General features: G+C 47.6%; 1 protein-coding gene across 2 annotated transcripts in view; it reads right to left on the bottom strand.

Annotated features, from left to right (window-relative positions):
- ARHGAP25 (Rho GTPase activating protein 25) overlaps nucleotides 1–14,133 on the bottom strand; it is a 44,221-nt gene that overhangs the window by 15,809 nt on the left and 14,279 nt on the right. For both annotated transcript variants that reach the window (XM_060117381.1, XM_060117382.1), the window contains one exon: nucleotides 3,122–3,329. In XM_060117381.1, the coding sequence (XP_059973364.1) occupies nucleotides 3,122–3,329 (208 nt within the window). The remainder of the gene's footprint in view (nucleotides 1–3,121; nucleotides 3,330–14,133) is intronic.

The raw sequence follows: 14,133 nt of genomic DNA, 5'->3' as shown, positions 1-14,133 counted from the left end.
AGGAGAACGTGAGCCGGCACAGAGCCCTGCCTCTGCTCCACTGCAGCCCTCAGGAAATCGGGGGTGGAGACCATTCACTTAAGGTGGGGATTCTGGAAAAGCCTTCCCTGCTGAGTCACTGCCTAAAAATACCTTGGCAAAGCCCTCTCGTCAAAATGCAGGAGAAGTTCCCCAGAAAATGGCAGGACAACAGCCAGCTGACACTTTGCAGGAGCAGCATTCTCCTAAGTCCTAAAATCTCCTTTGTCCTAAATCCTCTGGATCACAATCCACCCAGGGGGTTTAATCAGAGTCCAGGGTCTCAGGTTTGATTGAAGTCTCTTCCTCACCCCACATCCTCTAATCCTACTCAGCAAATGTCCCAGGAATCCCTCTAGGCCTCACTCCCTGTCCTGTTCCAGAAGGCCATGGTCTTTTGTCAGGATTCTGCAAGCCCCTATCTGGCCTCCTGGCTCCACGACTCCATTCTCCAATGCACTGTCCATCACTGGCACAGCCCCCAACACTGAAAACATACCCACAGAACAAATATGTAAAACAAAGAATTTGAAATGAGAAAAACAGTATAGATGATACATCAAGAACCAGAAACTTTTGAAGAGAAACGGCAATAAAAAAAGACAAACGCTATAGATAGTTCAATCAGGAGAAACTAATAGCCAACATCAGAAAAGAGAAAGGGGTTGTAACCACACATATAGGATTGATACTTCAAAATTATCATCAAAAAACACAGTTAGCCATCTAAATCATCATGGAATATTGCAAATCACAGAAAACTTCCCAATTCATTTTGCCAGGGGAAGATAATGCTGCTTGGTCTGGCTAAGTCCTCAGGCTTGTTTATTGTCTCAGCTTAAGTGTCATTTTTGGGGGGGCATTCTAAATCCAGCAGACCATGTCAAAAGCATTTCAACATTTCATGTTGAAATGAAAAATGATGAAAAAATGGAATTAAATGAAAAATAGATGGTATTAATACCATCTATTTTTCATTTTTTGGCATTTAACCAATGGAAAGTCTACAGTTATGTCTTTAAATTTTTGGTTTAATGTTTATGCCCCCATTGTAACAGAGCTGGATCAGATGTCATGCTTATAATCTAAGTTTCCAGCATGATTTTTCCTGAGTCTGCTTTTCCTCCAACCTAATGGAACATCCTTATATGATGTTATATGAACTTCTGAGTTCAACACCTGACCCATCAGAGATTAGCCAGGGCCTCTCAGCTGGTCTGCCTACCCTTCCCTTGTAGCACTGACCTTATAATGTGGCATGTCTGTCCTTTTCTCACAGAAATATAGGTATGGGAAGTGTATTGTGTATTGGCAGTATCCATCCCAGTAGATGGATATCCATCCCATACTGTTTATATGTTTAATGAGCGCCAGATACATCCAGTATAATCTACCAAGTAAGAGCGCCTTTGTTTTTCTTCATTCTAGTGAGGCACTTTGGGGGATCTCTGGTAGAACTGCATACATGACCTATGTAGAGGATCTAGGTGAGCACCCACACGGGTCACGTGGACCCAAGAGTCATCCCTGGGAGGACTCCGAAGAGCCACAGGTCACCCTTCCTATTTCTGGATGTGTAAACTCTTTTCCTCAGTTCTAGGGGGTGGAGCTATCATGACAAGGTGTGGTAACTCTCCTCCCTCCAGCCCCAAATATTTCACAGAATCAAAGACTCCAAGTCTACCAGCCAGGCTGACTTTACAGATGCAGAAGCTCAAGCCTTGGGCAGGTGCTTGACAATCCCCACAATCACCTCTAGTCCTCCTGGCTGACTATTCTCATTGCCTTAGCAACAATCCATCTGTATTTTTTGATCAACATAAAGCTAGTTAAAAACATAAAAAGAAAAGTGAATATAAAGGTAGTGAACTTGATTGAATAGGTGCCTGATAATGAAATGTGATTTATGGTCCAGCTGAAAGCTCTCTAAATTTGATGCCCATAACCTGCTCTAGTTCCAGTAACATCTTCACCAGTTGCTTTCCTGATAAAATGCAGCACCTTGATAAATTAACCTATTGCATGCCAAGGGCAGCAAAGACAGACGTATGGTGATCCAAACTAAGACAGTGGCTTTGAGGATGGAGAGAAACAGACGGGTCTCGGCGATGCTTCCGAGGCAGGGTGGGCATCGTTGGCGACTGGAGTGGGAGGTGAGGGAGAGGGAGGGTGAGACGATCCACACAGCAACACACTTAGCTGTTCACGATTTTCCCAGGATCAGCCTGAGTCCTCTATCGTAAATAAGCTCTTGGGGGGATTTCAGCCTTTGGAAACTGGAAGAGTTCAGGCCCGTCTCACTGAATCTTGGTTTATGGGCTGCCGATTTGGAAACAACAGTGGCTCTTTCTTGCCAGCAGGACAAGCACGTGCAGGCAACTGGGGCAAATATTGCACAACAGACAGAAAGTATACAATGTCGGGTGGTGGTTGTACCTGCTGAGCAGGGCAGAGAAGGAAACCTTGGCAGGGTGGCTGCAGCAGCAGGGGTGGGAGGGGGACGGTGGAAGAAATATTGTTGCATCTGGAATGCCCCAAACAGGACTGGGCAACCTCCACAGAGGAGATTGGGAGAACGCCAAGATGTCGGTATGCACTCCCTCCCAAAGGGTTCAGAACCAAATTCAGAGTTGCACAGAACTGTGGTCTCCCAAGTTAAGGAGTCCTGGCTCTGGCCATTTCTGGAAAGCTGAGGAAGACCATTGAGCCCTTGGATATGGACATGGTGCCTTATCCACCACCCAGAGTCGGTACAGGCAGCTCAGCAATTCTCCACCCCTCATCTGCTCCAAAGTGCGTGCTTTGAGCTAAGTCCCACCTTTCTCCCTTGGTCCACCCTTCCCCTCCCACCATACCCTAAACACCTCTTGACTGTCCTGCAAGGCGCCAGTTCTAGTTCCATCATCTCTCACCTAAATGATCAGAATGCTCCTCTAACTGTGTTCCAGGCTCCCAAATTCTGAGTTATGAGCAAAACAAAAGGTTCTTTCTATTGCAAACCAGGGATTTTGGAAGCATCTGTGCGAGTCCCATAGCTCAACTGGTAGAGAGAGGTGCTCTCAGCCAAGCAGGGCACGGGGGAGGTGAGGCAAGGACCGCATACCTGTCAAAGGAGGGCCGCTCCCCCGCGTCGAAAGCATCTCTCAGCTGCTTCACCAGGTTGTCCTGCCCAGGCAGTCGGAAGATGCCCTCTTCGTTCAGGCCGTGCTCCAGGATGAACTCGGCACACTTCTCCACCAGGATGGGCACCAGGTGGGGGCCGAATTTCTGCTCATAGGCCACGGTGTCATCCAAGCGCTGGCCGAACACCGCTGGGAAGAGAAAAAAGCAGAGCCCGCCCATCACTCTGACTTCCCTTGGAGGAGCTGATAGGTCAAAGTGCTTTGTCTATTTCTTGATTTTCTGCAATACTAAACAAAACACAGAAGACAAATCACACAGAATATTTCCTGGGGCTATAAATTGGGGGAGGTCCACTTGAAGCAGTCTGTCAGTCTTTTTCAGTTTGTCCACATTTATTATATTTAAAATAACAACTCACTTTTAATGAGTGCTTGTTTTGTGCTAGGAATCATGCTAAATTTTTACACCTTTTCTCATTTAATCTTGACAGGAATCCCATGAGATGTTGGTATCATTTTGCCCACCTTCCTATGAAAGATACTGAGCCTTAGAGGTGCTAATGAACTTGCCAAGGTCAGGTGCCAGGACACAGTACCATCAGAATTCAAGCCCAGGCAGTAAACTCAAGAGAAGCAAGCAGGCCATTTTGAATTCTGCTTGTGTCATGTAGCATTAAAGCATAATAGTCTATCATACGGATGTCTCATACTTTATTAAACCATTGCAGCATTTTAAATAATTTACGTTGTTTACCAGGCTCTACTATTATGAGCATTGCCACGGCGAACATGGCCACGCCCCTAGCAGAGTTCCTGGAATGTATATAGTGCAATGTATAATTCCTAATTAATTGCTTAATTGATTAATTAACATTTGGATGGTTGAACATAGGCTTTTCCTTCTTTTGGACTATTTCCTTAGGGCCAATTGCCACATGTAGAATTACTAGTTCAAGTGGTTTGAACATTTTAATGACTACAGTATGCAAATTGCTTTCTAAAAATATTTTTCCAAATTACACTGCCTTCAGTGTAATTCCTTCCCTCCCTCCCTCCCCTCCCTCCAGCATGTGTGGACCATCTCCACTGAGCCCTGCCAGCACTTGGCTCTATAATTTCCCCACCCCAGCAGTGTAACAAGGTTAGTTTATAAATCAGGATATTGGTTGGCTGGACCCCATGGGGCCCCAGGGCCCCATGCCCCTTGTGTCCTGGAGATTCAGAAGACAGTCATGGTTTCAGCTCTGTCCTGCCTGGTTTTCTCTCTGGCATAATTAGGGCTCTGTTACACTGACCACTTCAGTCACTAGGACACTGTTCCCAAAGCCCTTTGGTTTTCCCCATGATTCTCTCTGATTGGTCCCCTTTATCCAGTCTCTAATTAACGTGGATGCCACATGTAAAGAGCTGCAGCGATCTCTCTGGAATCCACCGTGTCCTCCCCACTTCCCACTGCCTTAGGCCAGGTTGGACTCCTCTCTCACCTCCCCCTGCTGTGGTCTCCTCTCCTGTAATTGTTCAAAACCCTCCTGCTATTTAAACAACTGGTCTACCTGAGCACGTTTGTCCTTGTTTTTAATAGTCACCCACTTCTTCCCCAATTGCCACAGCAGCGACTTTCAAATTACCCCTCAAAGCTCCAGGGGTTCCTCAGAGGCCCCTCAGATGCTGAGAGGTGAGAGCATTTCGGAGGAGCTGAGCACGTGGGCCTCCCTCCTCCCTCCTCCCAACCCGACCTGCTGGGTTGTTGTCTGTTTTACTTACAGCATTCCAGTGAGACTGTTTGCTTAAATATTTCTGTGGCTAAAATTTGAAAACCAGGTTGGCATTTGTACTGGCTCCTACCTACCTTTCTGCCTGACCTGGCACCTCAACCTGATGATCTCAAATCCCACAGTGCTCTCCAGTCCTCATGCCCTGGCTGAGGCAGTCTATCTCTCCCTTCCCTGTCTACTAAGATTCTATGTGTTCCTTGGCCCGACTCAATATCATCACCTCTGCCAAGTCTTCCCTGACCCAGCCCGAGGGGCTCCATTGCCACTCTGTGCACCTGTATCCCTTCTGTAATATCCCAATCCCTTTTCCACTATGCTATTATCATTTGTAAGTACTGTGCCTTCTGCGAGACTGTAGGCTTCCTGAGGTTGGGAATATGGGGAGAGGTCTCTTGTCATTATCTTGTTTAGCATGGGGCCTGGCCCAACGTAGACAGTCAACCAGTTTTGCTGAATTACTTAATGAATTATGTCATCTTTAAGCAAGTGCTTTCCATGATTCATGACAATTTGGGCATTTCTATAGTTTAAACAATAGTAGGTACCCCATCAGTAAATGAATTCAGCTTCACACTAACATCTATTGAGTGCCCTGCATGTGTTAACAGCAGGTCACGTGAAATGCATTATACAGAAAAGGAGGGACTGTAAGATGTGGTTCTCGCTTTCAATTAGCTTACTACCAAGTTACGAAAATGAAAGGACTCCATGCAAAATAATGAGAAACAGTTAAAGGATGTGAGGAACTATACAGCATTAGGTTTCTGTTTGTCTGTGAAAGGAGCTAGATAGATATTTTCACCAAACTGGAAGGAAATGATTAAAATGATCTGACTCAAAACATAGACCAGGAGGCATTTGTACAATTCCCTTTGAGGGGTCCAGGGAGGGCACCTCAAAGGGAGAAGCAGATGTGTTTCAGAGCAGTTGAAACTTGGGCTCAAGGAGCCCACTGGATGCCCATATGGAGAAAGATACCATCATGGAGATGTCAGAGCTGTCAAACATGAGCTCCAACTCTGAGGTCCCGAGGCAGACGATCTGGAATCAAGTTCCTTCTTCCAGCCCTCTGCACAGCCAGTCCACCAGCTTTTCTCCTCAACCGAGTCTCTCAGCCGTGTCCTGTGTCCATCTTCTCTTCCTCCCATGTCCACAGTCAGGCCTTTCAATATCATTCTCCCCGGGACACTCATTTTCCAACATTCCTTTTCCGTCCAGCATCTCCACCACCCCCTCCATGCCTTTCTCAGGCCACAGAGGTACGGAGCATACCGATCTCCATAAGACCTTCAGTTCAAATCTTCACCACACAATCCCCCCCCCTCTGCCTCAGCAGGTGACCTTGTCTCCTCCTTCCCTTATCTCCCCAAATGAAGGGATTCATGAGAGAACCCCCTGGTCTCCAGTCTCTGCCTCTCCTATCCTTCCTCCTCTGTCCGTCTGCCTGTCCTCTCTCAGGAGAAGTAAAGTACCCTGTGCTTTCCTCTAAGATGATGTTTCTTGAACTGTGGGTTCCATCCTTTTCCACCTCTTCTAGGTCTTCACTCCTCTTTTATATCTTAGACTGAAAGAGCATGTGAGTCTAAATCTTTACCAATTTATTAAAGAATCATCTCCCACCCCTGCTCTCACTCAATCAACTAATACCTGCCTTTCTTCTCTTCACCAATACGCTCATAAGAAAACATGTCTACTTCTGGAAAGAGTCATCCACCCTCATAGCCTCTACTGTTTCCCTTGTTATTTATGTAAACTCTCAATCCATCTCAACCTGGTTTCACAAGCTGCATCTTCCCATCCAATCTGCTCACTAAGATTTCTCGTGCCTCCTAATGGCCAGATCTGACCTACGCTCATTCCACACTCTACTGGTCTTCTCTGAAGACTCTGATGGTATTGATTCTCCTTCCTTCCTCAAGACTTCCTCCTTATGTGGCTGTGAAACCGTCCACCCTCATTCTGGTCTCATCTCTCTGCAGACTGCTCTGCAGGCCCTTGCCCTTCCTCCACATGCCCCTTCAGTGTGTCATTTCCTAGCATTCCAACTCAGACTCCTCCTCACTCTAGATGTTATCCTTGGGAAAGTTCATACAATTCCATGCATTTGGATATCACCTATAAACTGACATATAAATCCGCATACCTGGTCCAATCTCTCTATATATATCATCTCTATCTCCCTCATTTCTTTCTGTCCCTCTTCTGTGCCTATAAGCCCAACATCTGATGGCAGTTCTCCCACTGTCTTCTCCAATCTCACTCTCATCCCGTCCCCAACTCTCCCATATCACTGCTTCTCCTACACACTTCCGCACAGTCAATAGCCTTCAGTCAATCAAGCAGTCAAGCAACAGGCACTTTCCTAGACCTTGAGAATACAAAGCCATTAACGCAAGGTACCGGCCCTCAACTAATCCAGTTAGCAAAAGTGTGAGCACTAGAAGTATCTGCAACAACCCTCCTTCCTTCTTAACAGATCAGGACCTTTTAAATACCCCCCCCCCTTTTTTCTTTTTTTGGAACAGGGGCCTCTCACTGTTGTGGCCTCTCCCGTTGCGGAGCACAGGCTCTGGACGCGCAGGCGCAGCAGCCATGGCTCACGGGCCCAGCCGCTCCGCGGCATGTAGGATCTTCCCAGACCGGGGCACGAACCCATGTCCCCTGCATCGGCAGGTGGACTCTCAACCACTGCGCCACCAGGGAAGCCCTAAATCCCCTTTAAGCTCTTTCTCTTCTCTATCCTCGTTCGTACTGTCCACATTATTGTAATGGTTTCTTTTGCTGTTCTTTTTCTTGCAAATTCCTTCCACTGGAACTCATGAAATCATTTGGCAAATATAGAGTGAGCGTCTGCTGTGGACCAGCTTCTTTGGTAGCTGGAGATTATGATAGAAAGAAGGAAAAACAGTCTTTCTCTTAAAAACTCTGGAGTGAAAGCCCTCCTTCCCGCCCACCTAGAAACCTGATTTTCCTGCAGCCTGAATTCAAACACCTTCTTCTAAGAGGGAATGGGTTACTCCCTCTGCTGTGCTCATGGCATTCCCTGTGCATACCTCATCGCTTCTCGTGTCCCTTTATGATGATTTAGTTAAGCATCTCTCTTCCACTGGACTGTGGCTCCTCAGAGGCAGACAGCCCGCCTGGCTCACCATCTATTTTAACTCCTGGCACAGAGCTTGCCACATGACAGACTGGTCCTCAAAGTGCTATTACTTGCTGTCTTCCATTCCTCCTGTTGCCCATCTCTTCTCTCCTAAATGTACTCTGCTCAGCACTTCCTCAAACTTGGGCTTGTCAAAGAAATCAATGGCCTCTACATTTTTAAAATCCAGGGTCAAATTCTTAGTCTTTATCTGAACTGCTCCATCAGCAACATGTGACCCAGCAAATCACCCCTCCTTCTTGAGACAATTTCCCACATGACTTTTGGTTCTCCATTTATTTCTTTAGCCTCTCGTTCCCTGCCTCCTTGGATGATTCCTCCTTCCTCCCTCTCCTCTAAAGGTTGCAGTGTCTCAGGCCTTTCCTTCTGCATCTGCCTCTACTTCATAATCTCACGGCTCTAAATATCACCCATATGATAAAGATTCCAAACTTTCCATCTCCAGCCTAGAAATCAGTCCAAGGTATTCTTACCAAGAAATGACCACGACCTGCTCTAGAGACATCAGGACCCACAGGTCCCTTCTAACATGAGAGAAAGGGCATCCTTGTTTGTTCAGTTTGCCTAGGTCAGGGTTTGTCACTTTTCATCTCACATCACATATGATGAATTCGGCATCCAAAACATCCCTGAAACTCCAAAGACCCAATCGTGAGTTCTACCTACCACTGACTTCTGGATCCTGGTTGCTATCCTTTGATCCTGGGTGGACATGAAGGAGCCTAAATATAAGGGAATAGATGAACAAAAAAATCCAGGGAAACTAGGGAAGGGACCAGTGAAGGAGGAAGACAGCAGACAGGTACTCAACGACCATTTCCCACCCCAAGGATTCCAAGAGGTGAAACCCAGCTCCCCCTTCTGTGCCATGCCCTCCTAGCTTGCACTCAGTCCTTCAGGGAACTAGTGCCCTACTGCTCTTTTTTTTGCGGTACGCAGACCTCTCACCGTTGTGGCCTCTCCTGTTGCGGAGCACAGGCTCCAGACACGCAGGCTCAGCGGCCATGGTTCACGGGCCCAGCCGCTCCATGGCATGTGGGATCTTCCCGGACCGGGGCACGAACCCATGTCCCCTGCATCGGCAGGCGGACTCTCAACCACCGCGCCACCAGGGAAACCCCTTACTGCTCTTTTTAACCTCTGCCGGCCACTCATCCACCCGGAACTTCTCATCACTTTGGACCCGTCACCATTAACAGACGCATTTCCATCTAAACAGGTACAAATCTTAATTCATTATAATATGTAATCTAATTATTACTACATTTAATTAATTAAGCTAACTTATGACAGACGACCCTAAAAGCTTTCACGTGTGCTCTCATTTAGTCCTCATAAGAACCCTACAATTGTTCCATTTTATAAATGAGAAAACAGACTCAGATTAGGAATCTGTCCAAGGTCATATTTGCCCTGTGATTCTAAAATCAGTACTTTAATCTTTCTTGTTTAAACTCAGTCGAATAAAATTGTCTAGATGAAATTTCAGACAGCAGCAAGGCTCAAGGGAAGAGAGAGAGGAGTAAGCTGCACAGTTTCTGCTCACAAGCCATCCTCCATTCTTTACTTCTTAAGCTCTCTGCCCAGATTTGCTGGAAAACCCCAGAACACTGTGTTGGTTCCGGTAAGCAAAAGTAGAAAGATTAGCTGTCACCTCCTTTCTAACCTAGCTCCTATATCATCATCGCTCCAACATTCCTGGATTCAGGACAAGAGCCCCTCCCACCCCACCTCCAGTCCAGCCCAGGTCACCGAGAGCCCGCCCTGCCCCTCTCCTCCCTCTCCCCACTGGCCCCGTCCCCCGAGGCTCAGTCCCAGGAGCATCCCCCTCTCAGACAGAAGAGGGAAAGGGAGCCGGGCGAAGTGTCTTTTTGTGGAAGAATTGAATCACAAAATAGGAAAGAAATACCTTTCTTTTGGAGCTTGGGGGTTTTCTTCCTGAAATTCCAGCAAAAGAGCAGTGCCAGGGCAGGAAAGCCACAGCCCAGTTCCCACCGCGGCATCCTGGGAATATGAGGCATGGCGGGGGCCGAGGAATGGTACTTTCTGCTGGGCCAGGCTCAGACCTTCCCTCCTCCCCAAACTGCAAGAACCATGCCCTCTTGCTTCCAGATCAACACATGTTTGTCAATACTGCTCAGGTTCTGATTCCGGCACTGAAACCATGGGATGTGTCGGCACCTGCCCCGGCCCTCCCTTCCTCCTTCCCACACGACTTCTCCTCCCCACTCACCTTTACACACATGACTCTTGGCTTTTAAAGAGTGAACATAAAGCTGTCAAGGCCCCCGCAATAAAAATAAGTGCCTCCTTTTACTTAGCAGCGAATTGTCAACTGCCATTCAAGGAATACCAGGGAGGTGGGTTAAAAAAAAAGAAAAATCCCACACACAGCCCTTACCAACATCGCTCCATATATCAAAGCCTCTGGCAGGAACACAGGATTTCACTTAGCGCTGATGAAGCCAGCCTACCCTTCCCTGGAAGTGACTGAGTTGCATGTGGCTCAGTGGAGCGTTCAGAGAGAAGGATCTTGGAGGTGGGTTGCCGGGTAAAATGAGATGATGTCCCCCCTCCCACTGAGAAGATTCAGCAAAGAGGGCAGCAGGCCAACTAGACATGCCCAGGAGACTTGAAATGGACTCTCGGCGTCATGGGCAGGATAGGCAGGGGCAGGGAAGGACTGCCAGGAAGGGTCCTGGGCTGTGTGATGCTAACAACCAAGTTCACCCTTCCATGTGCTCCTAGGAAAGGAGGACTCATCTTTGACACCACAGTCTCCTTCCATGTCAAATTCACTCCCATGTCCTGGCAATGCTACCATAGAAACAAGCAAGCCTGTTTACTTCTCTCCATCTCCACCACCCCCACCCTCATCCGAGCCACTTTAGGATGAAGACCCACATCTTTAACACAGCTATCTCCACTGTTCTCACCTTCCTCTCACTCCAGAGCCCATTCTCCTTTCTGCCACAGGACCTTTGCACATGCTATTCCTCTGACTGGGACACTGCTCCTCTTCCCCTTTCTCTGCCTAGCTGGCCTCTACTGGCCTTTCAGATAGAAGCTTAATCATCACTAGTTCAGGGATGCCTTCCCTGAGCTTCTTAACAGAGACATTTTTTTTCCCCTACATAGCATCATGAGTTTTTTTCTTCATGGTACTTTTCGCAGTTGTAATTTTATGGTTTTCCTTGGGGTTTTTGTTTCCTTTCTGTGTCTTCTGCTAGACTGTGAGATCCTTGAAAGTAGAGACTTTTTGTCTTTTCTTTTTTTCTCTCTTCTTCTCTCTCTCACTGTTGTACTCCCAGTGTTGGTGCCATGCTTGGCACGTGACACATGCTCAAGAAATATTTGTTGAGTAAATGAATTAAATAAGTATCCGTCTGGTGTTAGGATCTCAGGGGAAGGGAGGTGAGGGAATTAATGAAAATAAATAAAAATTATCCCTCGTAATGTCCCATTTAGCCAGAGAGAAAGAAGCAGGATACATGAGGTAACAGTGAGTCACAGAGACCACACTCCCACAGGCTACACTGGGCTGTGGGTTGTGAAATCTTGCTCTGAAGGCTGCAGAGACCTAAAGAAATGAGAGGGAGAAAAGGAACCTGAGGCATAGAAAAATTCCATATTTATATGATCCATGCCTAGTGCTGGCAAACATGCAAAGACGCTTAAACCATGAGACCTGCCCCAGGGTCTTTCAACCTGCTTGGGTGGAGCAGAACTATGCATAATTTAGTGCAGTGCTTCTGCACCCAGTGATGGCCCAAGGAAAACTTCAGAGGCCATCCTCCAGAGGAAGAAGGCAAAGCAGGTCCCGAGTGAGTAACAATTAGCAGTGTGGCTGCCAGCCTCCTGGGGATGGGATGGAGACCAGGATTCAATGCGGAGATCCAGGGAAGGCAGAGCCCCCTTACTAAAAGGAGGAGGTGGTTTGAGAGAAAGTGGGCAGCTGGGAGCCTGGGAACAAGTCACCTGAAGTTGAAGTCTGATCGCCTCCCTTCCCTTTCTCCTACGTAATTCGGGACAACCTAGAATTGCATCCAGAATTTCTGGGAAAAAATTAATCTAACCTTTCCAGCTGGGCCCTTAAGAAAAGGTAGGAAAATAAAGAAAGAAAAAAAAAAGGGAGTGAGAGAGAGAGAGATAAATTGGCTGTCTAGGAAGGAAAAAGCTGGAACACCAAGATGCACCAAAGAGCTGCTCTCCAAGGTGCAATATTGTGATTTATAATAATAAATATTTTTTTGTCTTCCACCCATTTCCTGGCACAGAGTTCCTAAAACTCTTCAAATTTCCTGTGATGAGAGTGATAAAGTGTCTTTTGTTATGTTAAAGAGGTAATTTTTGGATCTCAGCTAAGGATGGGGGCTGGTTGCCAGGGGAACCAACCATGTGATTATTGGTTTTGAACTTTCAGTCCCACCCACCAGGGAGGGGAGAGGGGCTGGTGATTGAGTTCAATCACCAATGGCCAATGATTTAATCAATCATGCCTATGTACTAAAGCCTCCAGAAAAGCCCAGAAGGATGTGTTCAGAGAGCTTCCGGGTTGGTGAACCCAAGGAGGTGCAGGTAGAATCGCGCTGGGAGAGGGCATGGAAGCTCTGTGCCCGTTCCCCATACCTTCTCTATGCATCTCTTCTATCTGGCTGTTCCAGAACTTTGTTCTACTATAATAAGCCAGTAATCTAGTAAGTAAACTGGTTTCCTCTGTTCTGTGAGCCACTCTAGCAAATTATTTGAACCCAAGGAGGGGGTTGTGGAACTTCCAATCTGTAGCTGGTTGGTCAGACACACAGGGTACAATCTGGACTTGCCATAGGCATATGAGGGCAGTCTTGTAGGACTGAGCCATTAACCTGTGAAATCTGAAGCTATCTCCAGGAAGATAGTATCAAAATTGAGTTAAATTATAGAACACCGAGCTGGTGTCCAAGAATTGCTTAGACGTGTGGGGAGCCCTCCCCCTCTCCCCAACACACACCCACTGGAATTGGTCCCAGAATCAAACTGGACATGGTAAGAGGCGTGTCCAGAGTCAACTCAGAGGCAGGAGGAGATGAGGGGAAGAAGTTAGGTATATGCCACGGGGAACATGTGGACCCTCTCTCCCATCAGGGGAGCCAGAAAAGGAGTCGGGGCAGAAAGAAGCCTCAGCTCTGCAGAATTGTCATGAGAATGACTTGGTGGGGAAGGGGTTCAATGTGAAACGGGATGATCAGGGGAAGGCTCACTGAAGTGAAGTTTGAGCAAAGACCTGAGGAAAGCAAGGGACCAAGCCGTGCAGCACCCTGGGGAAGGAGGGTTCCAGACAGAGGAAGCAGCCAGTGCAAGGGCCGTGAGGCAGGAATGTACCTAGGGTATTTGGGGAAGAGCAAGGAGGCTAGTGAAGCTGGAGTGAAATGAGCACTGGAGAGGGTTCCAGAAAACAAGGTCAGAGAGGTCATGGGGGTGGGGGCAGATTGTGCGTGGAGTCATTATAAGGCTTCCGACTTTTCCTCTGAGAGAGAGAGGAAGCTATTGGACAGTGATGAGCAGAGAAGGGTCTTGAGATGACAGGTTTAATAGGCTCACTCTTCTCTCTGTTGAAAACAGACTATAAGAAGGCGAGCCTGGGGCTTCCCTGGTGGTGCAGTGGTTGAGAGTCCGCCTGCCGATGCAGGGGACACAGGGTCGTGCCCCGGTCCGGGAAGATCCCACATGCCACGGAGCGGCTGGGCCCGTGAGCCATGGCCGCTGAGCCTGCGTGTCCGGAGCCTGTGCTCCACAACAGGAGAGGCCACAACGGTGAGAGGCCCGCGTACCGCAAAAAAAAAAAAAAAGAAAAGAAAAGAAGGCGAGCCTGGAAGCGTGGAGAGAGTTTGGAGACCACTGCTGCAATTCGAACAAGGCAGTCTGGCGCCTCAACCAGGATGGCAGGTAACAAAGGTGGTGAGAAGTGGGTAGGTTCCGGGTGGGAAAAGTCATACAAAGTTTCATGAAGAGCTGAAAAAAGACAGCAGCAACATACCTCAGTGACTTTTCAGCGTGTGAGGGGGCATGTCCTGCC

The sequence above is a fragment of the Mesoplodon densirostris genome, chromosome 14, assembly GCF_025265405.1.
Source record: "Mesoplodon densirostris isolate mMesDen1 chromosome 14, mMesDen1 primary haplotype, whole genome shotgun sequence".
Classification (NCBI taxonomy): domain Eukaryota; kingdom Metazoa; phylum Chordata; class Mammalia; order Artiodactyla; family Ziphiidae; genus Mesoplodon; species Mesoplodon densirostris.
This window is presented reverse-complemented; position numbering and strand designations above follow the sequence as displayed.